Source organism: Lepidochelys kempii, chromosome 7 (genome assembly GCF_965140285.1).
Source record: "Lepidochelys kempii isolate rLepKem1 chromosome 7, rLepKem1.hap1, whole genome shotgun sequence".
NCBI classification, from domain to species: Eukaryota; Metazoa; Chordata; order Testudines; family Cheloniidae; genus Lepidochelys; species Lepidochelys kempii.
The window spans coordinates 63,569,923-63,595,439 of record NC_136386.1 but is presented as its reverse complement, the minus strand read 5'-3'; the positions used below and the strand labels follow the sequence as shown (position 1 = coordinate 63,595,439).

The 25,517-nt window shown below is 38.7% G+C and overlaps 1 protein-coding gene and 1 non-coding gene across 2 annotated transcripts in view; both read right to left on the bottom strand.

The window, feature by feature from the left end:
• Positions 1–25,517, bottom strand: part of LRMDA (leucine rich melanocyte differentiation associated) — a 464,379-nt gene that overhangs the window by 389,438 nt on the left and 49,424 nt on the right. The window contains exon 4 of the mRNA XM_078853926.1: positions 9,851–9,977. Within this exon, the coding sequence (XP_078710052.1) occupies positions 9,851–9,977 (127 nt within the window). The remainder of the gene's footprint in view (positions 1–9,850; positions 9,978–25,517) is intronic.
• LOC140915415 (U6 spliceosomal RNA) lies at positions 25,289–25,392 on the bottom strand. The gene has a single exon (XR_012160151.1). It is a non-coding gene; the product is annotated as a U6 spliceosomal RNA (small nuclear RNA).

The following is a 25,517-nucleotide window of genomic DNA, read 5'->3' as shown; positions in this document are numbered from 1 at the left end:
ATAAAACAATTCTTTGTAGCTGTGGTAGGTCATTTCCCCCTAGCTTGCTTTCCCCCTTCTAGTTCAATGCTAACAGAATATTAGTAGCTATTGGTCTAAAGAATTGACAGAGCTAAAAACTAGTGTACTACGTTAAATGAGAATTTGGAACCCCAATGTTCAAATACTGTAACTATCATTGGTATTCAAGTGATGCAATTCTCAAAAGTGTTACTGAAATAACTCAGGGATTTAAAAAAAAAGCAAAAAATGACATAAAAATGACGTAATTTTAAGACAAGATATCTCGTAATCTACCACAGACCAAAACACAAACAGACCAGTAGGGTTAAGAGAAAACAATTTCTAAACTCTAGTCTTGGCCCAATGATGAGAAAGAAAAAAATTCCCTGTTGAAAATCTCATGGCAAAGGCTGCAAACAGAGTAAGAGTGCCTTCATAATAAATGGGCCAAATTCCCAAAGGATGTGTCATTTTATGCTGTTCTCAGAGACATCTGTACGGATTCAGTTCAGAGTTGAAATCAAGACTATGTTTCTTTGGGCACCAGGATAACAAAGGTTACCTGGTTCTTAAAAGCTCTCAAGAACAGCTCTTGGGTCTTTTCGGTAAATCAAGGGATGTCTTCAAGTAATAAAAGAAGCCCAGTCAGTTCCAATATAGTAGTACTATTAATTATTTATATTACTTAAGTGCTTAGAGGCTGCAGCAGAGAGGGGACCCACTGTGCTAGGCCCTGTACAAACACACAGTAAGCAAGAGTCCCTGCCCCAAAGAGTTTACAGTCTAAATGGACGAGACAAAGGATAAGATGAGGCACAAAAACAGTTTAAATGACTTGCCCAAGGTAATACAGGAAATCTGTAGCAGAGCCAGAAGCAGAACCCTGATCTCCTGACTCTCATTCCAGTGCTTTAGCCACCAGATCATCCTTCCTCTCTAATTAGTTTCATTTCAGATTGGTAGGGATGGCAGGTCCAATATTTTCGATTCATTTATTCCTCGTCAAAAACTTCAAACTTAACCAATAGTTTTGGCTTAAAAGTTGATGTTGTCCAACTTTGGCAATATTGGGGGTTTTCTTAAAGCCCCACTTTCCAGAATCACATGAATATGATTTCAACTCTAAAAAAATAACATAAAAAGCAAATTCCCAGTCCTCAGTTGTGCAGAAAAACTTGAAAGTGTGACACACGTGACCCCAAAGGACTCAGAAACCAGGAGACAAAGAACCCAAAATAATCTCAACAGCTTTTGAGGCCTGGATCATGATTCTTGAATGCTTGATTTTGGCAATGGTGTGCTTTTATCATAGTTTATTACCTGAATACACAGATGACAGCACCAGTAATGTGCAGGCCAAATCTTCCAGCACAAGCAAAGGCTGTTCACTACAGAGCACTCCATGTACTATAGTGCACAGTGAGGGTATCTGGGGTAACTGTGGCTGGATACACAGATCTACTCTCCAAAATCCCTCACTTAAAGCTAGGTATATTGTCTAGCCATGCAGGCTTGAGTCTCTGTTAGCGGATGTAAAGCAGCTCTGCTGAAACCTTGTAGCCTGGATAGAAGGGAACAAAGAGGGTTCCATCCTCTGACTCCAGAAGAGCATTCCTACATACAATTTGTTTTCTCCTACTGGGCACAGGGTCCAGGATTGTGCCTTAGGATCTCTACTGTGAGGAGGGAACAACAGATATGTTGGAATGCCAACTTCATTTACACATTTATTTTTTTTCCATTGAGTGTTGTTGGCTTGGGGAGTTAGGACTATTTTACTTCTTAGCCTATAATCATTACAGAAGTCAACAAACGAGTACTGGGTTAATATATTACATTACTTTCATTGGAGTTTTATTATCAGCCAAAGGTGCCAGTGTTATGATACTTACCCCTCTACTAACCATCCCTCAAATTTGTGTCTACACAAGATCAAATAACAAACTATTTTGATTATCTATAAATGCTACTTGTACAGTTCTTCAATTCTATTCCAACTGCATGCCCAAAGGTTTTTATTTTGCCATCACCATACTTTGCTTTCCTCTAATGAGTTGTGAAGGAAGAAAGGAGAATGAGCCCTTTGTCTTGCTTTTAATTGCAAATGGGCTTTACTAAAATGGGCATTTACTAGTACCTGAGCTAGCAGGTCGCTGTAGTGTTGAAAGTCTCTGGGACTATTAGTGGTTGTAGACTAATAGCAACTAGACTAGCCATACCAGAAGCATGCACCTATGTTCGGTACAACCAACACTGGTAACAGCAGTTAAAAGGACAGAGGACCCAGCAGGTGCACCAGCCTATTTCTCTTTCTTTGTTTTGTTTTAAGTATTCCTGATAATTCACTTAAATGGTACGGACAGAAATCAAGAAGAATCATGTACAGAGATCAAACTTCCAAGGTGTGCCAGTAATGGAGAGTCGAAAAAGGGCATAAATATACGTTTCTAGTGAGTAGGATTATCTTGAATTTTAATGTTCTTATGTCAGCAAAATAATTTCTGGTTAATTAGGAAAAAGTCCTTATATTTAACACACACTTCTTATCGGAGCATTAAAATACATTAATCTGAGTTAAAGCTACAAAAGCAAGGGAATTCCCAGTTAAGGGTGACAATGCCTCCTTAACTCAGCCCTGCTATGCCTCAGTATTGTCGTAGGTAAGGTAAGTAAGTTGATTCACTATTTGGAGACCATTACAGCATGATGTTTTCTGTACAGTGTTCCTAAATGCTCTAACTCATACCTTTAACATTACTGCAAAACATTTTCTGTGGCTAGATTTAATTTGTATTTTTAATTGTGTTTTTGTTTTAACAGTGAAATATTTTAAAATGACAAATTTAAAATAGACAAATTTAAAATAGACACCAAGTTGGTCTTGGTCCAGGCAAGCATCACTATTACTCGGTGTAGATCTTTGACATAAAAGACAATAAGGACTCCTTGCAAACCACTGTAGTTTGCCACGTGAGAAGTATTTGGGGATTTTTTTTTTTACAATCAAAGAGTTAAGTACTCTTTATACCCTATATTGCTAAACATGGACTATTGACCGAACACTGTGTTATGGTCTCTTGTTTAAGTATATATTTAGGGACTTCTGAAACTGTATATGATGGATGCTTCAGCATGTCTGATTGTAACGTGACTTACTGCAATGTCTTCTTTGAAGCCATTATTATTTACTGCATCACAGTCTAGTTGGGAGTCTTAAATCTGTGGCTGCTTACCATTTTAAGACATGGAATTCTGACACAATGGACCAGAAGAAACTTTTACAGTCTATTGTGTCAAGGATCACTTAGAGAGAGTTCTTAACTAGCTGGCACTTCACTGACACAACAGATCTTAACTCCTTTTGTCATAACCATACAGCTAAGGGTAGCCTAGAATTTCTCCTTACCTGTAAGGGGGTAAGAAGCTCAAATAACCTGGTTGGCACCTGACCAAAAGGACCAATGTGGAAAGAAGATACTTGCAAATCCAGGGGGGCGGGGCGGGGAAGGCTTGCTTTGTGCTTTTTTTTTTGGTGTGTTCTCTGGGGAAGCAGAGCAGCATCAGGTCAGAAAACTCCTCCTAAAACCATCCTAAAATGAGTCTCAATATTGCAGAAAGAGTAAGTAAATAAGGCAGGGTGTGTTACATTACCTTTTGTTTTCAACTTGTGAATTTTCCCTTTGCTAGAGGGAGGTTTATACCTGCTTTTTTTTCTCTGTAACTTTGAAACTAAAGCTAGAGGGGGTTCCTCTGTGATTTTGAATCTTTTGTTATTCTGTAAGTATTTACCATCCTGATTTTACAGAGGTGATTTTTTTACCTTTTCTTTAAATAAAATTCTTCTTTTAAGAACCTGATTGATTTTTCATTGTTCTTAAGATCCAAGGGTTTGGGTCTGTGTTCACCTGTACCAATTGGTAAGAATATTATTGTCAAGCCTTCCCCAGGAAAGGGGGTGTAGGGCTTCGGGGAATATTTTAAGGAAACACGAACTCCAAGTGGTTCTTTTCCTGAATCTTTGTCTAACTCACTTGGTGGTGGCAGCAGTACCCATCCAAGGACAAGGAAGGATTTGTGCCTTGGGGAAATTTTTAACCTAAGCTGGTAGAAATAAACTTAGGGGGTCTTTCATGCGGGTCCCTACATCTGTACCCTAGAGTTCAGAGTGGGAAGGGAACCCTGACATGTTTCCCCATTGGTCCTTTTGGTCAGGTGCCAACTAGGTTATTTGAGCTTCTTAACCCCTTACAGGTAAGGAGGAATTCTAAGCTACCCTTAGCTGTATGGTTATGACATCTTTAGAGCCCTTAACTCTGTAGCTAGTGTAGATGCTATGTGCTAGGTCCATATGCAATGGATCCTAGGAAGGTTTGTTAAAATACAAATAATGAGCATGCATAAGGGGGAAAAAGGTTTCCAAATGGCCCCATTTTAATGTATCTTTTACTATTTTTATAAATGACCAACTTCTCTGATTCAAGAAAAAAAAGGCGCATGAGACAAATTAAAACAGATGCCACATATCCAAGCAAAGAATTGTGCCTCCATTCTTAGAAGCATTATTTATACAGCGATATCATCTATATCTATCTATATATATATCATACATGAAGGGACATTTGAGTGACTTTACTAGTAACCATTTGTTTATACCTATACAGCATATAGTATAATCACTCAAATGTCCCTTCATGTATGATTTGATTTTAATGGCTTTAGAGAAAGTAGATGATAAAACTATTAGGGTAGCAAAATAATATACCTTGTGGGTGGTAAGCAACATGAAAACACTGATAGTGATCAAAAACTAACAGGTACTGCAGTTTTTGCTTAGCTGAGCTGGTGTTAGCTGCATTTCTAAATATCTACTTTTCCTAACATAATAAAATAACATTCCACCTCCCTATAGAAGATGGGTATCAAAACAGCACAGTGTGAACACAAGTTAGATGACCTCATCCTATGAAATACAGCCATAACCTCAACCTGCCTTGTTGCTTAATTAGCTTCTTTTATGTATTTACAAAAAGCAATCTATGTCAGGTTTTGAGACTACAGTGTGAAGAGTAAAATATTTGAAAAATAATCACAAAATAAAAGCCATTTAAAAATAAATGAATTTCAATCTTTTGAACATAATGGGCCAGGTGCTCAGTTGGAGTAAACTGATATAGCTCCATGGATGTGAAGTCACTTCATTGGGGCTACGCTGATTCATACCAGCAGAGTATTTGGTCCAACACGCTTAAACCACAAGACTTACTCATGTGCGTCCTCTTCACATTATCCGTTACTATAAGCATAACTGAGAAAACTATAAAGTTAAAATGCAGTAAGGGAAACAAAGAAGTGTTGGTTTCACTGGCAATATGCTAGAATAGCCAAATGCATACATTGCGAAAAATAAACATAATACTACACACGGTATCCTAAAATATGGTGTATATAGATTTGTCATTAACTAAGATTTATATGTATATACAACACACACTCCGTGAGTGTGGGGGGTATGTCTACAGTATGTCTGTATATAAAACTGTAACCAATGTGATACAAACTGGATGAAGAATTAAATTACCAGGTAGGCTTTTTTCAAAACTAATATAACCAGTTTTCTGACGCTTCATCCATTCATTTTGTTTATTCATGCTCATAAGCAATGTACAAACAGGGGGAATCCTCAAATGCGCATTTTCAACTATGCCCATTTAACCCTGCCCTGTTTTGCATTTTTAAGTTCTTAAAGATGAAACACTTGGTAGCAAAATTCATAGTCAAGCTATAAAGAGGAGGAGGGTACAGCTTTAAATAATTATGTCAAAGAAATGACAACTGAGCTCTTTGCAGGAGCAGGGATGAATAATTACAAAGCTGGGACATAATTAAGCAATTTTGACTGTCGTATTCTTAAGCTGTCGTTCTGATGTGAAGTGCTGTCATGCCCAGCAACATACTTCACACTGGACAGGCATCTTCCACTTTGATCTACACTTATGCCACTGAAATGAGGTCACAGTCTGGTCATTAAATGAGGCTTCCTCATCTGGCTCAATGCCCCTTATCTAGCCAGGCTTACAAGATTTTTATTAAAATCAAGCATGATACAACATTCAATATTTTGACAGAGGAAAATAAAAACATCACAGAGTAATGAAGTTTAGCTCACTTTACAGGGAGAGATGGAACAGTGCATTGTAACGTTAAACTGTTTTCTAATGAATGACTGCATCTCTCTATCAGAGAGTCACATCACAAACAGATGCATTTTAAACAACAAAGGATGAAATGAAGCAAAGCACAAGAAAGTGCAGTGTCTTGTTAAAAAAATAAAAACCTGAGACATAAATGTAAGTATAGGAATTTATACAATATAAAATATTTATGACTTTGCGAAGACTTGTGATTGCCAGATACTTCTGCATTTGTGTAAATAAAAGCGGGTTGGATGAAAATGTCCTGACTTTATTCTCATTTCTGGTGTTGTTCTCAGTGGGTCATTCTGCTCTCCCACATATTTTATGGAAAGAATAAAATGACACATCGCAGCCTCTTCCAGTTTATCAATCTGCTTTGTTTTTTTTTTTTGTTTGTTTTTTGCTGAATACGTTTTTCTATTTCCTGCTTACCATAATGAAAGAAACCAAACTTCAAATTTGATTTTGTTATGAAAAATAAATCTAACAGGTTCAGTGTACTACAATACTCAGGAAAATATTTTCATATGGCATCTATTCAAACCCCACAACACATTCCAATTCCACTAATTATCACAAGCTACATATGAGTCAACAGCATAACACTGTTGCAAAAAAAGCAAACATCATTCTGGGATGTATTAGCAGAACGTTGTAAACAAGACACAAGTAGCAATGTTTCTGCTCTACTCCACGCTGATTAGGCCTTAACTGGAGTACTGTGTCTATTTCTGGGTGTTACATTTTTGGAAAGATGTGGACAAATTGGAGAAAGTCCAGAGAAGAGCAACAAAAATTATTAAAGGTCTAGAAAACATCATCTATGAGGGAAGACTAAAAAAACTGGGTTTGTTTAATGTGGAGAAGACAAGGCTCAGAGGGCACATGGTGCCAGTTTTCAAGTACATAAAAGGTCATTACAAGGAAGAGGGAAAAAAATTATTCTCCTTAACCCCTGAGGATAGGACAAAAAGCAATGGGCTTAAACCTCAACATGGTCTGTTTAGGTTGAACATTGGGAAGAACTTCCTAATTGTCAGGGTGGTTAAGCACTGGAATAAATTGCCTAGGGAGGTTGTAGAATCTCCGTCGTTGAAGATTTTTAAGAGCAGGTTAGACAAACACCCTGTCAGGGATGGTCTAGATAATACTTAGTCCTGCCATGAGTGCAGGGGACTGGACTAGATGACCTCTCAAGGTCCTTTCTAGTCCTATGATTCTACTTGCCCCCACCCATGTACAGTATAATTAATTCCCTTTATCCAAAATCCTAGTTATCCAAATGCAGTGTGCCTCCCTTATAGTCCTACGTCGTTAATAGTACTTCCATTTATCCGAATGCCCAGTTACCCAAAACTTTCAGATACCCCCAGGCCATTCAAATAAACAGGAGAGTACCATATATACTTGTATATAAACATAACGGTTGCCACTAAAAAGCATAATTTCTCAATAATTATCACACCGTGATTTCTGCGATACCACAGTTATTTCCCATTCTAGAGTACCATTTTTGTGGAAACTCGTGGGAAAATGTTCCTTTTAATGGTTTTCACTGTATTTGTATATGTGTAGTGTATCTCTAAATATATATACACACACAGCATCTACAAACAGTTCCACCCAGGCAAAATATGCTTTCATATTATATGTCTGAACATCCATAGTAAAACACATTAACGCAGAGCAATTATTTGTTTTTATATGTATATTCAAACTCAATTACAGTTGCTTATTTTAAAAGTGGTTATTTGTATAGTATATAACTTTGTATGATGAAGATAATTCTGTAGCACACTTACAGGTATTTATTCATGCCATCAGAAAGCATTTACAAAGGTATTTTATCATGCTTGATAACATCAGCGATTCTGTAACAAGAAAAGGAGTACTTGTGGCACCTTTGAGACTAACCAATTTATTTGAGCATAAGCTTTCGTGAGCTACAGCTCACTTCATCGGATCCACAGTATGCATCCGATGAAGTGAGCTGTAGCTCACGAAAGCTTATGCTCAAATAAATTGGTTAGTCTCTAAGGTGCCACAAGTCCTCCTTTTCTTTTTGCGAATACAGACTAACACGGCTGTTACTCTGAATTCTGTAACAACTTTTTTTTCAAAAAAAATTCAACAAGGCCACAACACCACTAAATTTGAACCCTGTGCGAAGAGAATTGTTGAAATAAATGTATTTTTTACCTTTAAGACTTAGAGGGCTACTAATTCAAAACTACGCAATTGTCTAAATTAGTAATACAAAGGATAGAGTTTGGATCCTGTCTATGAGAATCACCTTACCCTTAGCAATTGGTTTAACAGCAAACACAAACTTGCCACTTTCTCCTGCACTAGTCGAAACACAAATGATAGATTTATAAATGAAGAATGTAACTGTTAATAGCATTAGATTAAAACTTGACTAATAATGACCTATTAAATGTGAGCAGATAGAAAGAGAATAATTATAAAAAACAAGTGGCATAAGCACAACATAATTTACACATTTCAACTGCTGAATTTTGCAGGATTTAGTAAAGAATACTCTGTGAGGAACCATTTCAAAAAAGCTTAGAAATAAATTATTTCATCTATTACACACTGTATTATAAAAGCTGAAATAGCTAAAGATACTTAGTAAACAATATGTCAAACCTATGCCTGAATAAGAACCGTTAGCATTTTAGTAGTTATAAAATGAATCAATCTGAATTAATTTACTATCTACTGCAATTGTACTGGTGATAAGGAATTTATCTAGTAACACTTACGCCATCAAATATAGTGTAATTCCATTGCTGCTGCACTATTATTCAGCATTATTGGAAATCTGCAATAAACTATTGATGATGTATTTTTGAGAAAAAACAGCCTGCAGAAACCAACCAGATTAATAAACTTGAAAAGAATTTTAGATAGCTAATCATTTCAAGAGATATTTGTAATGCTACAAATACACTGAAATACTAAGGGTGCTGTTATCTTGTACTGATCAATGATGAAAGAAGGCAAACTGGAAAAAAATCACATCTGTATTCTGTTTGAGTCAAAGGCATGCTATTTTCCCAATTTTGAGGCAACTGGTGTGAGAAAGCTTGAGTCTGAATCATAGATTAGAGAAACTGTCTCTCCGTCAACACTCATTAATATGACACCACATTAAATTACATTGTATCAACCAAAGGTCAATAAACACCATAGGTGTGAGCTCTGAGATCAACATCTGTGTACAACATGCATGGCAGGGGACAAAGCGTCAGAAAAATTTCCTTCTTTTCTAACATATCACAGAGTTGTTATAGATCTTTAGAAAGATCTTTTGATCCTGGCAACATGTATGTGTTGATTAGTTATGATTAGTTATGATTCAAACCAGCATTTCAACTATGATGCAACAACTACAGTCCATTAATCAGATTTAACAGTAAAATTTTGAACTTGGAAAATACAGATTAAGGATTTTTTTTGTCCCACACCTGACTCAATAAGCAGTACTGTGGCCTGCAAGATCTCTGTCCATTGCTTAGACATAGATTTAACCAACCTTTCAGAATACTTGTTTTAAAGATATATTACTGTTTAACGAAGGTATGCATAGTTACTTTTCTCTGATTTGTGGGATCAGTGTATGTTATAATCTCCATTTAGTCTCCTACCTTAGCATCCATGGGCTTTACCACTTTCATGAAAGCACCTCGTAACAAGGCTTCCTCACGCTCCCATTTGGTTACTTTCCGAGTATCCAGAAATTTCAGGTTGGTCAATTTGTGCAGAACAAAATACCTAAAAGAAATGACAAAACGTTTGAAAGTTAAAATCCACATTGACATACAAATCCATCTTCACAAATTATATGACTCAAAAAAATATACAATTGAAATGACCTTTCTTTCCCCAACCTTTCACCCACTCCCTCTGATCTAGCCTACTCTACTTTGTCTATGTCAGGAAACTGATATTTTCCCTTCGTGAATGCAATACTAAGTGGACCAGGGACACTCTGCTGTAGGTGCACACCCGAATGAACCATTATGTGATGTATGACATGCCCATGAATGGGCCAAATTGGAAAAGGCAGCTTTCTGAGAACATAAAAACAGAGACTAGATACAGAGATTTTGATAAGCACAGCTTCCAAAATTTTTTTTAATTTGTTAAGTATAATGTTATCCGATATCCTGCTGGACAATTTGGGCATGGAGTTATGTAAAAAAAAAAAAACAAAAAACCAACAAAATCTTCTCCACCTGCTGTGCAGTTCTGTAATGCTCAGGTCTTCAGTCACAAACTCACCTTCAAACTTTTATTGACTTTTGCTACAAATACAACAATCATCATTGTTAGCAACATCAGGTAAATTGTATATTAGGCTTTTGATCCAGCTTTCCATCACATACCCTAGAAAGTCACCTGCATTAAAGATAATATTCCAAGGTACACAGTGATGTATGCTGTGCATCAAAGGGCATTTAAGAGTCTTATTAAAAACAAGTCTTTATCTAGAGATGGTACTGAGCAATATAATTTGGATCTGGCTTCAAGATTGGAATTTTGACCCTGCCACAGTTTGGAGGTATAGTTCCAGTTTTGTCTCGTTACTGATATGGGCCCCATGCATCTAAACCTGGCTCAGGTTTAGATTCTAAAGTGCGCACACACGCACACTCACAAATTTTGGACAGGCGTTCAGATTCAAAGTTCTTGTTTAGTCCCACTGCTAGTTCTCTGTAACTGCATGTTTTGATCAGATAACAAAAGCTTCATTGGCTTGAAAAATACTGACGGCTCCTTACATATAGAAGTAGAAAGCATGGCATGAATCAAAAGCAAAACCAAACACACAACCATGGAAGGTGATAATATCTAACTACTTCAAGTACCTCCTATTTACATTCAGTCAACCAGATGTGAAACAGACTCTGCAAAGGGAGGAAGTGCCAGACTCTTTCCTGGCAGGGGGTGGAAAGGTGATTGATAATATTCCCCATGCCTAGCTGCTTCCCATAAACACTAAATCAGTCAGTCAGTCAGTCAAACTGGTAATCATACTGACTCCCTCTGGCATTTGAAAGAACTCACACACATCCAGAAGTCCCAGAAAACCTTGCACAATGCAGATGGCTATATTTTAAAGAGAAAAATAGTGTTATTATTTTAAAGATCAGAGTTACCTTCAAGTATTTCTCAGTCCTGGAATCACCTTCACTGTAGGTTTCAAAAGGAGGCTGCATAGTCATCTTAGATGGCTTAAACAGAACAAATCCTGCATCTTGTTAGGCTAGATGGCCCTTGCAGTCCCTTCTAACCCTATGGTTCTATGATTAACTCAAAGAGATTCCAAATTTGTCCCAAGTTGTGAGACTAACAGAGTTCATGCACATCACATGAATGTTTTTATTATTTAACCTTTCTACATCCAGACAAAAAAAATTCGACACAGCAGCCTTTCAGCTATATACACCTTTCCTCTGAGGCAATGGCCTTGTAAATTTTTAACAAGCAAATTGAATATGTTCACTGACACACATTAAAATGGTCTACAATTTTAATATGAATCATCAGCCTATGCACTTCAGTGAAATAATAATAATAAAGTAAGCAAGTCAGTTTGCTACGTAGATCATGTCCCAAGACAGACCATTTGTTCGGTTTAGCTAGATATTAGAGATACTGCCATACTCCCAGACACCTCCCATCTTTCCTGGGTGCCCTTCCAGTCCTTTCTGACATTCTGCTGCCCCGTATCTTTCCCTGGAAGAGAATATATCCATCTTGTGTTACTGGCAGAAAAGCTCGGATGACAACAGATTCTTTCAAATGAAGACATGTACAGAAGGAAATAATATGTCAAGAGCGAAGCTCCAAATGAGCAAAGACACCCACTAAGTGTAGGGTGAGAAAAGATGAATATTCAGGTGAAGAAAACATCAGTATTAGAAAATCAGCAAATGTTTAATGATGGAATGAAAGATGCCATCAAAAAGCAGGCAGCAACAAAACTGACAACAGATGAAGACAGCCCTGTCATTTTTGCTGACTTTGGAGCACAGCCCTAAACGTCAGTCTCTCTATCATTTTAAGAGAACTTAAACTTATAACAGAATTGTTTCTACAAGAGATTTTTCTCCTTTTCTCACCCCCGTTTTTTTTAAAAATATTCCAGAATTAGGGCCTTAGCTAAGAAAGGCCCCATAAAATAAATAGCCAATTGTGTCACAGGACAGAAGTATTTTCTGGATTCCTAGTGGGGCAGAGGTTCTGCAGGGGATGATAAAACACAAAGGCAATCTGTAACAGACTTTAAAAAGCTATCTATCATTAGGAGTAAAGTATCCCAATAATGATGTAGTTTAAAAAGAGCCAAAATTAAATTACAACTGAATGTTATAGTTATAATTAAACAGGTTTTTAATAAAACACTTGTTTAAGGACAGCATACGACTTCAAGGTATATTTTAGTTAGTAATATATTTCATTTGTGATGCAACTTCAGCCTAACCAATTTGCCATAAAAATACTATAAAAGATTACTAAAGCCAAGGAATGAACACTACAATATCAATTCAACCCTTGTAAATATTATCCAGGGTTATTTGTTGCACAAAATCTCCTTGCTGTGATGTATGACTTAGTTACTAAGGTTATCACAGCAGTATCCTAAAGTTGCATAGTACATAAAACATTTCAGTTAACAATGCATGGAGGTTAACTCCCACAGATAACCTACTATCAGAAGGTTAGCTCAGATGACATGCCTCTGTCAGCTTCCAGGAGCTATTGATGGTTCAATCAGTTTGTTTTGAAGGTAAAGTACAACAAAAGGGCACTAAACTTATTCAAACTGTCAACAGGGACTATCTGGAATGTTGCTTGCAGGTAAGTAATTTTGGGTGTTTTAAGACTATTATCAAACACCGATGGCTGCAGAAAAAGACAGCTACTAATAACACAGAGTGCAGCTATCATAAAATACTTTATGGCAGGCACTGGGATCTATAAATTGCATGACACATTGCAACTGCTTTAGACTTATACCATTGCCAGTTAAAAGAACACCACTGAATGAAAAAAATCCATCTGAATTTTACAATCCAAGTTTGGAATGTTTTGTTTTAGTTTAGGGGTCAGTTGGGGTTTTTTATGATCATTTTGAATCTTAGTACTGCTGCAGGTGCCCTGAGACTGCTGTTGTGGGGATCACCATCTTTGCAGTACTGTGAAAAAAAGGTTATTATCTGTAGTGATGAGGAAAGTGGTGCGCTCTGGAAAGGGATGCTAGGAAGGTATGTAAAGACCCAAAGGAAACCGGCTATGCAAGGAAACCGAAATCATCTTTTGTCCAAAACTTTTTTCGCCCCCAAGTGTGTTAGGAAAGTAAACTAACAAAGGGGACCAACACAAAACAGAAGTCAAGATCACTTGTAGCTGTAGGTGGAGAAAAAAAACCCAGCACAGAATATTGTATTCCATTTTATCTCAGCTTTAAATAAGTGGAAATGACAATATTGGCTAAGGATTCATTTACCAATTTCATAAGTGTTCCATGTGATTAGGATTGTTTTAACATTTTTTACACAGACCTGTCAAAACATTAAGGGGACATTTTCAAAGGGATGCACAGGTTGGTGATTCAGTTATACAACTCCACCACCAATGTTAATGAAAGTTGGGGAGGAAATTCTCCATATAATACTGGAGAGAGGTGTTGAAGTCAGAGTACTGGAACCAGACTTAGGAAGCTGTGAGTTATAATACTAAATCAACACACACACTTGCAGTTTTATATGCATAATATACAAACAGTGAACAAATAATAATAGTGTCTCCAACACTGACTTACTCCACAGCCTTAGACAAGTCACAGACAGGGGTGCTAGAACAATTTGTATAGTGGGGGTGCTGAGAGCCATTGACCCAAACTATAAACCCTATATATGATGGAAACCACTTCAAGTCACAGGGTGCAGCAGCACCCCTAGTTCCAGCCCCTATGGTCACAGATTTTCCATGTCAGCTTCCTTATTTGTAAAATGGGGGTAACAACATTTAGCTACCTTGAAGGGATATTGTGGGTATTAATTAATGTTTATAAAGTGATTTGCAAATCGAAAGCTCTATGTAACTTATTTTTAAAATGTACTCCTCAAGGTACATCTACACTTCCAGAGGTAGGCAGAGTGCAGACTTTGAACTCCCAGCTGGCATGGGTATGAACAGCAGCGTAGACCATGAGGCACAGCTTAGACGAGTAGAACGAAGTGCCCTGGACATCTGAACCCCTGAACCCCAATATCCTATACAGCTCTCTACATGCCCAAGCAGTGCCTCCCACATCTAGACTATTTTTAGCAGTGCAGTGTCCCACTGCCAGAGTCTTTCCCCACCACACTGAAAGGCTCCAGTGAGGGGAGGTAGTGGGGAAAGGTTCTGGAAACAAGGGAAAGGCTCTGACAGGAGGGAGCTACCAGAGCTTTTCCCTGCTGCCTGAACCTTTCACTGCCGTGTATAGCTACCCACTGCAGCGACAAGCCTGGACCTAGCCTGCCTTTCACAGCAGCATGTAGCTCTGTGTGTAGCACCAGTACTCTACCCGCTGTAGACAGAGCCTGTGTTTTGGAGCCTCGGGACAGACAAGAAAACCATTCACAAAGTCCTTGGAGAGGATCTGACATTTCAATAAATAAGAGTCCAGCCTCAAATGGAAAAGGAGGACTTGTGGCACCTTAGAGACTAACCAATTTATTTGAGCATAAGCTTTCGTGAGCTACAGCTCAGTCTCTAAGGTGCCACAAGTACTCCTTTTCTTTTTGCGAATACAGACTAACACGGCTGCTACTCTGAAACCAGCCTCAAATGGAACTGGGCAAAAAACACCAGGCGGGAGGGTAAGGAAAGCTGTTTTAAACATGTATGTGAAATACCTGGGTCCTGATCCAAAACTCATTGAAGCAAAGCAGGTCCTTATGTGCTGCATTAAATAATTATAATGTGTTAATTTACACTTTATATTACTTGGAGGTATATTTCATTAACCATTTAGGTTTAAGGGGTCAGAAATCACTGCCAGGCATTAACATATTATTCATTAGTACTACTGGGAATTCTAGGAAATCTCTGTTCTAGAGTCAAGGAGTCCATAACAAGAAAAGTCATACAATGTCATAGCATCTGCACTCTCATGTGCATGCGGATTCATAGATTACCTCCCATCGTAAAGCAGGCACAAGTTGCAGAATATGCTGGGCTTTATGGCACCAGAGAACATAATCACTCTTGAACCAGACTAAAAAGAAAGCTACAGGGTGCCAATGAAGTTGCCCATTGGAAATGGATCTTTGACTCTTCTTACCCTATAGGAGAAGTGGATATATAGAAGTTCACATAATAGAAGAAAAAACTGTTACACTGAGCATGTAATGAAGGAACAAAGGTTAAACTATACAAAGACCATTAATTTTCTCCTTTTCTCTTACTTTTAAAAAAATACATATTATGCTGTAAACAAATTCATGGCACAAAATTCATTTTGGGTTGAAGGATAGAGAGTAGTACATCCAGAAAAGTCTAGCATTCCTAGTACCATATGTGCAACAAAATAGATGGGCAAAGTTTTGGATTAAGAACATTTTAAAATCTTCATTTTTATTGGAACCTTTCAACTATTGTATTACTATATTTTTCCCTCAAACCCTAGTAGCCTGAAGGCTCATGAATGTCCATAACCTCACTTGCAGGATTAGAGGGCCTGAGCCTGTTCTCATTTACACTGGTACAAACCACTGAAGTGAAGTATATTACACCAGTGTAAAACTGGTGAGAGATCAGAACAAACCCAGAGGGAATGAATGGTTGACTTTAAGGCATTGGGCTAGATTGTCTACTGAGATTTGGCTCCTTGGCTTCTATTGTGACTCTCACATTGGAGTTGTGGGGCTTATTTAATGTTTGGCAAGCGCTGTTTGCTGTAATTCTCTCTCTCTCTTTCTAGACACTGTTGAAATAAAAAAGCCTTGGGTGAAAGGCAAAATATCATCATCATCAATAAGATGAGTAATATTAGCCTATGCCTGTTTGCACCTGTTAATAGTTCATTATCCTTATGGAAAAGATTTCCTTTCTTTTTCTCCTTTTGATATACATAGTTGTGGAGTTTATATTATTTATAAAATACAATAAGCAAAAAAATTAAAACCAAAAGGTAGTGTGCTCTCAATAAGGGCAATAGTTGACAAGAAGGCTGAAAATCTCACAAGAGGAGCTGCAATTTTGCAGGACCACACGTGCAGAGCAACTGATTTAGTTCAGCAAGCTAATCTGTACAAAATGTATGAACTTCCTTTCTTATGGTTGTATCTTAAGAGGACTCTATAAGGTTATCACCATTTACTCCTCTCTGCCAAAAATAGCATATTGTACTTTTAAAGCTAATTTAAAATAAACTCAGGCTTTTGTTTCCACTTGCCTTTGTTTCCATGTCAACAGTGCTATTAATGAATGCACCAGGAAATGTCAATAAGGAGCAAAGAAGAATGAATAAGCACTAAAAACTTCACACACGGTACACACCCCTCACAATTATCTCGCTTTAATAAAAATAGGTGAGGTCACCTACAGCATTAACAAATGCTTGGTAACACATTCTGACCCAGATGATTTTTCACAGTTCAATAACAACATGTTTGAAGTTTTCACTACAAACAACACACCCATAGGAGAGACCAAGTGTGGGTACAAGAGAAGCAACCAGCAATTATTGTGTTGACTTCTGTTACTTTGATCTCTGGGTCATGACCTTTGCTTTCTTGCAATCTTCAAAGCAGAGACTGTAGGTGAAGTTATTTAGAATGCACACTGTTTTTCAGGCCACTTTCTTTATGTTTCCTTTTTGGACTGGAATATTTTCTGGCTTTCCTCCTTCCCCTATATTTTAATATACGGCTCTTAATGCCCAGTTATCCCACACATACCCATGAGCTGCTCTCCCCGCTTCCCGCCCCACAACCCCCCAAAGTATTAAAGACACTATTTCTTGAAATAAACTTATGTAAAAATGTAATGTTGGTAAACATTTTAAACAATAGCATTTCACACAAAAAGGAAACTGAACTCACATTTAAAAAATATACATAATCTTCACAAAAACAAAAAACACTCTGTTCCAGCATTTTCAATAGTGCTAGTTGAGAAATAGCTTTTCTTTGTAAAAAAATTTCAACAGAAAGATTTTTTTTTTTTTTTTTTTTTTTTTACAAAAACAGTTTTTTAAACACATTCAACACCATGGATCTCAGAGGATCAGGGCCTTGCTGAAAGAATAATTTCATATGCAAAATTATGTATATAACATCCCACATGTATTTAGATATGCTATAACTTTTAAAAAATTACATTAAAATTCGTTTTTTAATTTGTGCAACTAACAGCACTTTAGATAATTAAAACTGAAAAGCTGAAAAATATATTTGACTTTTCACCACTGGATTACGTTTTTGTAGGGTTTTGTTTGGTTTAGTTTTTTGCTTTTTGCATTTCCATTCAGCTTGTTACAACAAAAATAGTTGATAAAACCTTGATTTCTAGCCACATACTTTCTGGTTCTCACACATCTGTAGGATGTAGCAATGTTCAGGTTGCAAGCACCAGAAGGTTTGAATTCAAAACAAAAGGCTCTGGTGTGTGTGGTGTTTTGTTTTTGTTTTTTAAATTTCATATAGGTTGTGTCAAACTTTTTCTCTTTTTTAAAAAAATTAGGGCAGAATTTTGTAAGGCACAGAGTCCTATGAAACTAAATACTCTGAACTCTGACTGACTGGAATGGAGGTGACTATACTATGAATTTTGCAAGATGTGTCCCTTCAAATTTGGGCCTCAACTACCTGACCACAGCCCTTTGAGCAAAACTTTGAAACTCTCACCTACCTATGTAACTACTGAGTCAATTTTCTCCATAAAGCAGTAGCCATAATAAGTATACATACCAAGACCTTTTGATTATAATACTGTCTGGCACATTCTAGAGATATGACTACACTGAAATTAAAAACCCATGGATGGGCCATGTCATCTGACTTGGGCTTGGGCTAATGGGCTGTTTAACTGTGGTGTTGTTTAACTGCAATGTAGACATTCAGTATAAGGCTGGAGCCTGGGATCTAGACCTCTGCAAGGTGGGAAGATCCCAGAGCTTGGGCTGTAAGCCTGAGTCCAAATATCCACACTGCAATTAAACAGCCCCTTAGCCCGAGTCAGCTGACAAGGGCTAGCCTGTCATAAATATAAAGGGAAGGGTAAACCCCTTTGAAATCCCTCCTGGCCAGGGGAAAGCTCCTCTCACCTGTAAAGGGTTAAGAAGCTAAAGGTAACCTCGCTGGCACCTGACCAAAATGACCAATGAGGAGACAAGATACTTTCAAAAGCTGGGAGGAGGGAGAGAAACAAAGGGTCTGTGTCTGTCTGTAGTCGTCTTTGCCAGGGACAGAATAGGAATGGAGTCTTAGAACTTTTAGTAAGTAATCTAGCTAGGTATGTGTTAGATTATGATTTCTTTAAATGGCTGAGAAAAGAATTGTGCTGAATAGAATAACTATTTCTGTCTGTGTATCTTTTTTGTAACTTAAGGTTTTGCCTAGAGGGGTTCTCTATGTTTTTGAATCTAATTACCCTGTAAGATATCTACCATCCTGATTTTACAGGGGGGATTTCTTTATTTCTATTTACTTCTATTTTTTATTAAAAGTCTTCCTGTAAAAAACTGAATGCTTTTTCATTGTTCTCAGATCCAAGGGTTTGGGTCTGTGGTCACCTATGCAAATTGGTGAGGCTTTTTATCCAACATTTCCCAGGAAAGGGGGGGTGCAAGTGTTGGGAGGATTGTTCATTGTTCTTAAGATCCAAGGGTCTGGGTCTGTAGTCACCTAGGCAAATTGGTGAGGCTTTTTACCAAACCTTGTCCAGGAAGTGGGGTGCAAGGTTTTGGGAAGTATTTTGGGGGGAAGGACGCGTCCAAACAGCTTTTCCCCAGTAACCAGTATTAGTTTGGTGGTGGTAGCGGCCAGTCTAAGGACAACGGGGGGAATATTTTGTACCTTGGGGAAGTTTTGACCTAAGCTGGTAAAGATAAGCTTAGGAGGTTTTTCATGCAGGTCCCCACATCTGTACCCTAGAGTTCAGAGTGGGGGAGGAACCTTGACATGGTGGCACAGTGGTGGGATTAACCTGAAATCATTTTGAGATCCAGTTGAGATTTTTTGAACTAGAAATACAGATTTTAAAAAGAAATTTTTTTTCCTTTGGAAAGGAAGTCCAGAAAGCAGTTGAAACTGAAAGCAGATTGAAAAGGAGTACTTGTGGCACCTTAGAGACTAACCAATTTATTAGAGCATAAGCTTTCGTGAGCTACAGCTCACTTCCTCAGATGCATATCGTGGAAACTGCAGCAGGCTTTATATATACACAGAGAATATGAAACAATACCTCCTCCCACCCCACTGTCCTGCTGGTAATAGCTTATCTAAAGTGATCATCAGGTGGGCCATTTCCAGCACAAATCCAGGTTTTCTCACCCTCCACCCCCCCACACAAATTCACTCTCCTGCTGGTGATAGCCCATCCAAAGTGACAACTCTTTACACAGAACGCCACTAGCCGTCACCTTCAGCCCCCAACTAAAACCCCTCCAACGCATTATTAAGGATCTACAACCTATCCTAAAGGATGACCCAACACTCTCACAAATCTTGGGAGACAGGCCAGTCCTTGCCTACAGACAGCCCCGCAACCTGAAGCAAATACTCACCAACAACCACATACCACACAACAGAACCACTAACCCAGGAACTTATCCTTGCAACAAAGCCCGTTGCCAATTGTGCCCACATATCTATTCAGGGGACACCATCACAGGGCCTAATAACATCAGCCACACTATCAGAGGCTCGTTCACCTGCACATCCACCAATGTGATATATGCCATCATGTGCCAGCAATGCCCCTCTGCCATATACATTGGTCAAACTGGACAGTCTCTACGTAAAAGAATAAATGGACACAAATCAGATGTCAAGAATTATAACATTCATAAACCAGTCGGAGAACACTTCAATCTCTCTGGTCACGCAATCACAGACATGAAGGTCGCTATCTTAAAACAAAAAAACTTCAAATCCAGACTCCAGCGAGAAACTGCTGAATTGGAATTCATTTGCAAATTGGATACTATTAATTTAGGCTTAAATAGAGACTGGGAGTGGCTAAGTCATTATGCAAGGTAGCCTGTTTCCTCTTGTTTTTTCCTACCCCCCCCCCCAGATGTTCTGGTTTAACTTGGATTTAAACTTGAAGAGTGGTCAGTTTGGATGAGCTATTACCAGCAGGAGAGTGAGTTTGTGTGTGTATGGGGGTGGGGGGGATGTGAGAAAACCTGGATTTGTGCAGGAAATAGCCCAACTTGATTGTCATGCACATTGTGTAAAGAGTTGTCACTTTGGATGGGCTATCACCAGCAGGAGAGTGAATTTGTGGGGGGGGGGGGGTGGAGGGTGAGAAAACCTGGATTTGTGCTGGAAATGGCCCACCTGATGATCACTTTAGATAAGCTATTACCAGCAGGACAGTGGGGTGGGAGGAGGTATTGTTTCATATTCTCTGTGTATATATAAAGCCTGCTGCAGTTTCCACGATATGCATCTGAGGAAGTGAGCTGTAGCTCACGAAAGCTTATGCTCTAATAAATTGGTTAGTCTCTAAGGTGCCACAAGTACTCCTTTTCTTTTTGCGAATACAGACTAACACTGCTGTTACTCTGAAAGCAGATTGTTTTTTCTCTGCTTTGTGGTCAAGCAGAGACAAAAGGGGATTATCTTGTGAATTGCAGGTTTTCTTTGCCTGGAGGCAGGGTACTTAACTCCTGCAGAGAAATTCACAGTCTTCCAACCCAGAGGTTTTTTTTTCTTTTCTTCCTAAAAGTAAATAGGGGGGGTGTGCTCTACCCATTTGCCTGGAGACAAAAGTGGCAGGGTCTTTTTTTTTAGGATTTTGATTTTTTTTGTTTTACAAGGAGCACAGGTTTGAAAAGGAATTTTTTTTTTCTTTGGGCTGGGTAAGCAGGTTTCCAAGTAGTTGGAGGTTTTTTACTTTAATTTGGGCCCAGAGCAGAGACAAGGGAATTGTCTTTTTCTGTAGGCTGACAATCACTATCAGAGAATAGGTATTCTATTCCAGCACAGCAAAATTTTACAGCCAAGTTTTGTTTGTTTATTTCTAAACCTCGGGTGTAAAGTTAGTAAAAACAGAGAGGTTAGAATGGCAAAATCCGCGGCTCGACTACAGCTCGAATTAGCCAAATTTCAGGCTGAGGAAAGACTAAGGGAACATGAAAGACAGATAGAACTCATGCAGCTGAAGAAGGAACAAGAAAGGGAGGCAGAACAACACCAAGCGGCTGCTTACAGGAGAGCTATGGAAGCGAGGGACAAAGAACTGGAGGAGAAGGAAAAAGAGAGGAAGTATGTGGAGGAGATGGAGAAGATAAAGGCTCAGCAGAATATCCCAACAAACCCTAGTAATCCTTCTCCAAGTACCACTTCCCATCCCAGAAAGTTCCCCACCTACAAGGCAGGCGATGATACTGAGGCCTTCCTAGAAAACTTCGAAAGGGCCTGCCTTGGGTACAACATCTCTACTGACCAATACATGGTAGAGCTGAGGCCGCAGCTCAGTGGACCCTTAGCTGAGGTGGCAGCTGAAATGCCTAAAGAACACATGAACAAGTATGAACTGTTTAAATCCAAGGCGAGAGTCAGAATGGGGATAACACCCGAGCAGTCTCGTCGGAGGTTCAGAGCCCTAAGGTGGAAACCAGACATGTCATTTACCCGACATGCCTACCACATTGTGAAACATTGGGATGCCTGGATATCAGGAGCAAGTGTTGAATCTCCAGTAAATTTGCCCTTCCTAATGCAAATGGAACAATTCTTAGAGGGTGTTCCTGAGGAAATAGAAAGATACATCCTAGATGGGAAACCCAAAACTGTAATTGAGGCAGAAGAGATTGGAGCCAGATGGGTGGAGGTGGCAGAGAAGAAGAAAACTGGTCGCAGTTGGAGCGGAGACCAGAAGGGACAACCCCAGACCACACCCTATTCCCGGGGGCCACCCAAAGCCCCACCTACCTCCCAAAGAACCCTCCAGACCCCTTATCGTCCCACCACCCCGTTCTCCAGCAACCCTCCTCGCCCCAGTGACCCGTCAGCTGGACGATGTTTTAAGTGTAACGAGCTGGGGCATGTAAAGGCCAACTGCCCCAAGAACCCCAACAGATTACAGTTCATTGCACCGGAATCACACCAGAGGTCCACAGGCCCAGATACCTCCCAGATACCCTTGGAGCGGAGGGAAACTGTGAGTGTGGGCGGGAAGAAGGTCACCGCGTGGAGGGACACCGGAGCACAAGTGTCAGCTATCCTTGGATCTGAGAACAATGAAAAAGCATTCAGTGTTTTACAAGAAGACTTTTAATAAAAAATAGAAGTAAATAGAAATAAAGAAATCCCCCCTATAAAATCAGGATGGTAGATATCTTACAGGATAATTAGATTAAAAAACATAGAGAACCCCTCTAGGCAAAACCTTAAGTTACAAAAAAGATACACAGACAGAAATAGTTATTCTATTCAGCACAGTTCTTTTCTCAGCCATTTAAAGAAATCATAATCTAACACATACCTAGCTAGATTACTTACTAAAAGTTCTAAGACTCCACTCCTGTTCTGTCCCTGGCAAGAGCAGCATACAGACAGACACAGACCCTTTGTTTCTCTCCCTCCTCCCAGCTTTTGAAAGTATCTTGTCTCCTCATTGGTCATTTTGGTCAGGTGCCAGCGAGGTTACCTTTAGCTTCTTAACCCTTTACAGGTGAGAGGAGCTTTCCCCTGGCCAGGAGGGATTTCAAAGTGGTTTACCCTTCCCTTTATATTTATGACACAGCCATAGATGTCTAATTGTTGTATAGACAAGTCAAGACTATGGGGATGTGAACTGTAGAATGGTCTAATACGTTGTGCTCTAACTGCCCTGTGTAAACCTTGCTGGTGTGCACTAAAAGGTCACTAGTTCACATTTATGTAGTCCCATTTCAAACAGGACTACAGTAACACAAACTAAGTACTTTTGAGTTCTCACCAGCAGAGTTTACATAGGGTAGTTAAACTGTGACACTTCCAAGCACTCTACAGCTCATACTCCAGTAGTTAAATTACAGCACCATGCAGACAAGGCTAGTTTATGAGATACAATGAATGCTTATGGGAAAGTACCAGGAAGTTTGCATTTCAGCTCCAGAGCTATGTGTTATTTAACTACGGAGTAGGCGATTCACTTTAAAACTGGTTAATTAAAACTGTTTTTATAGACGCAAAAATGCCAAAAAAAAAAAATCTGATGGGGGGGGGGGACTTCAGTGTTGCAGTTTTCAACAGAAAGATAAATCCAGTCACTTCACATTTCTGACACAGTGGTTTGCCACATTGTGACCTAAAACTACCTTGACCTCATAGAAATCAACATTTTGCAGTGAAATGAAACAACAGACATGCTTGTTTTGATGTATGGCTGTGTGACATATTATAAATATTACATCACATAACCGCAGAGATTGTCAATCAATAAGATTTTTTTCAGACAGCACTAAATGAACCATGGGTTCTTGCCTCTGAATGGCTCCTTTAACGTACTACTTTTGCTTAAATGATTAATAGCAGACATATTGTCAGAAAGTGTACTTAAAGTGAAAAACAGTAAACTGTAGAAATATCATTCATTTTTAAGCAATTCTCTAGTGAAAATGTCACATAAATTTACATAGAGACAGCACTATCAGGCTTTTTGTAAGCTAGGTATTAGGCATACCTTCCACTTCAGGGTGAAAGTGATGGGAAAATATTTTATAAAATCTAGGCCACGTTACTTAGTGGAAACCAAGATGCCATAGCTATGTGGAATTCAAAAGTAGGATTGTTAGCAGTTAACATCTTTAGGCTAAAGATACATAGAAACTATTCTCAGAAGTTGGGAATACTGAATATAGAATGTTTATACTCAAGGGAGCAGTGCCGCTGCCAACTCCACAAGCAAAATTTCAACCAAGTACAGTATTACCAATAAGCCACTGCTCTCTCCAAACAAACCTCCTTTCAGGTCTCCTATCCTTTCTACTGCATGTGTTGAACTATACCTCCTACATAACACTTTTGATCGTGTAAAGATACAATCAGTGTTTTCAATATCTTAGATAACATGCTGAAGAAAAAGCTCAGTTTCTCACTTGGATAGATAGCTTACTGACCATGCTTTTTGCCTCTTGTTTAACTCAACAAAAGGGCCATTTTCAGTCAGCTAACATGGAAAACGCCAGTACTCTTGGTCTGAAATCCGGGATCGTATTTGACTGGGGCAAAGAAGCTCAGATGACATCAAATAGAATTTTATTATAATGTCTCACTGCCAGAGGGCAGCAGCTATGAAGAATGATGTCACTTCAGCAGGCATTCCACAGAGTCTTGGATCTATATTCAATCACTGTGATCACCAATGACAATTAACCTTTATATTACGTTTTGTTCTTCAAAAAATATACCTATTTGCATATAACTAATTCCCAGATACATTTCTGTAGGGCTACACTCAAGAGGGGACACTTTACCAGGCTTCCACTTCCAAGTGGTTCCTGTTAATTGCCAAACTACCTTTTGTCTAACTCTGCTCATGAAAAGACATTCAAATGTCACACGGATATTTTGCTTATTTCAAGACTCATGGTTTGACTCTACGTACTGACTGCTCTCTCTTTGAGCAGAGAAGTGTGATATCTAAAGAGGAGCCTTCTCTGTATTCTTAATTGATTTCTTTTGAAGTATGTTGAAAGAAGCAAGTCCTCATAATTCCTTTGCAGGAAAAAAGAACGTAGATCTACGATAAGCTAATGATTCGAATCACCAGATTCAGCCACCCTTACTCACACAGTGAGTAGTGCCTCGCTCTGAGCTGGACTAAAGAGAGCACGTAAACTCACAATTAAGTTCATCTCTATTTAAGAAAGCACTTAAGAACATTTCACAAATTTGCGTGTCATCCTTGTGCAGGGGCCATGCTAATCTTCTCTGTATCGTTCCAATTTTAGTATATGTGCTGCATGTTTCACTTTAAGCATGTGCCTAACTGCCATTGACTTCAGTGGGACTTAATAAACACATGCTTATATGCTTTCCTGAACCGGGCCCCCTGCCAGTAATTCCACTGAAATCAGTGGGTTTATTCAAATAGTAA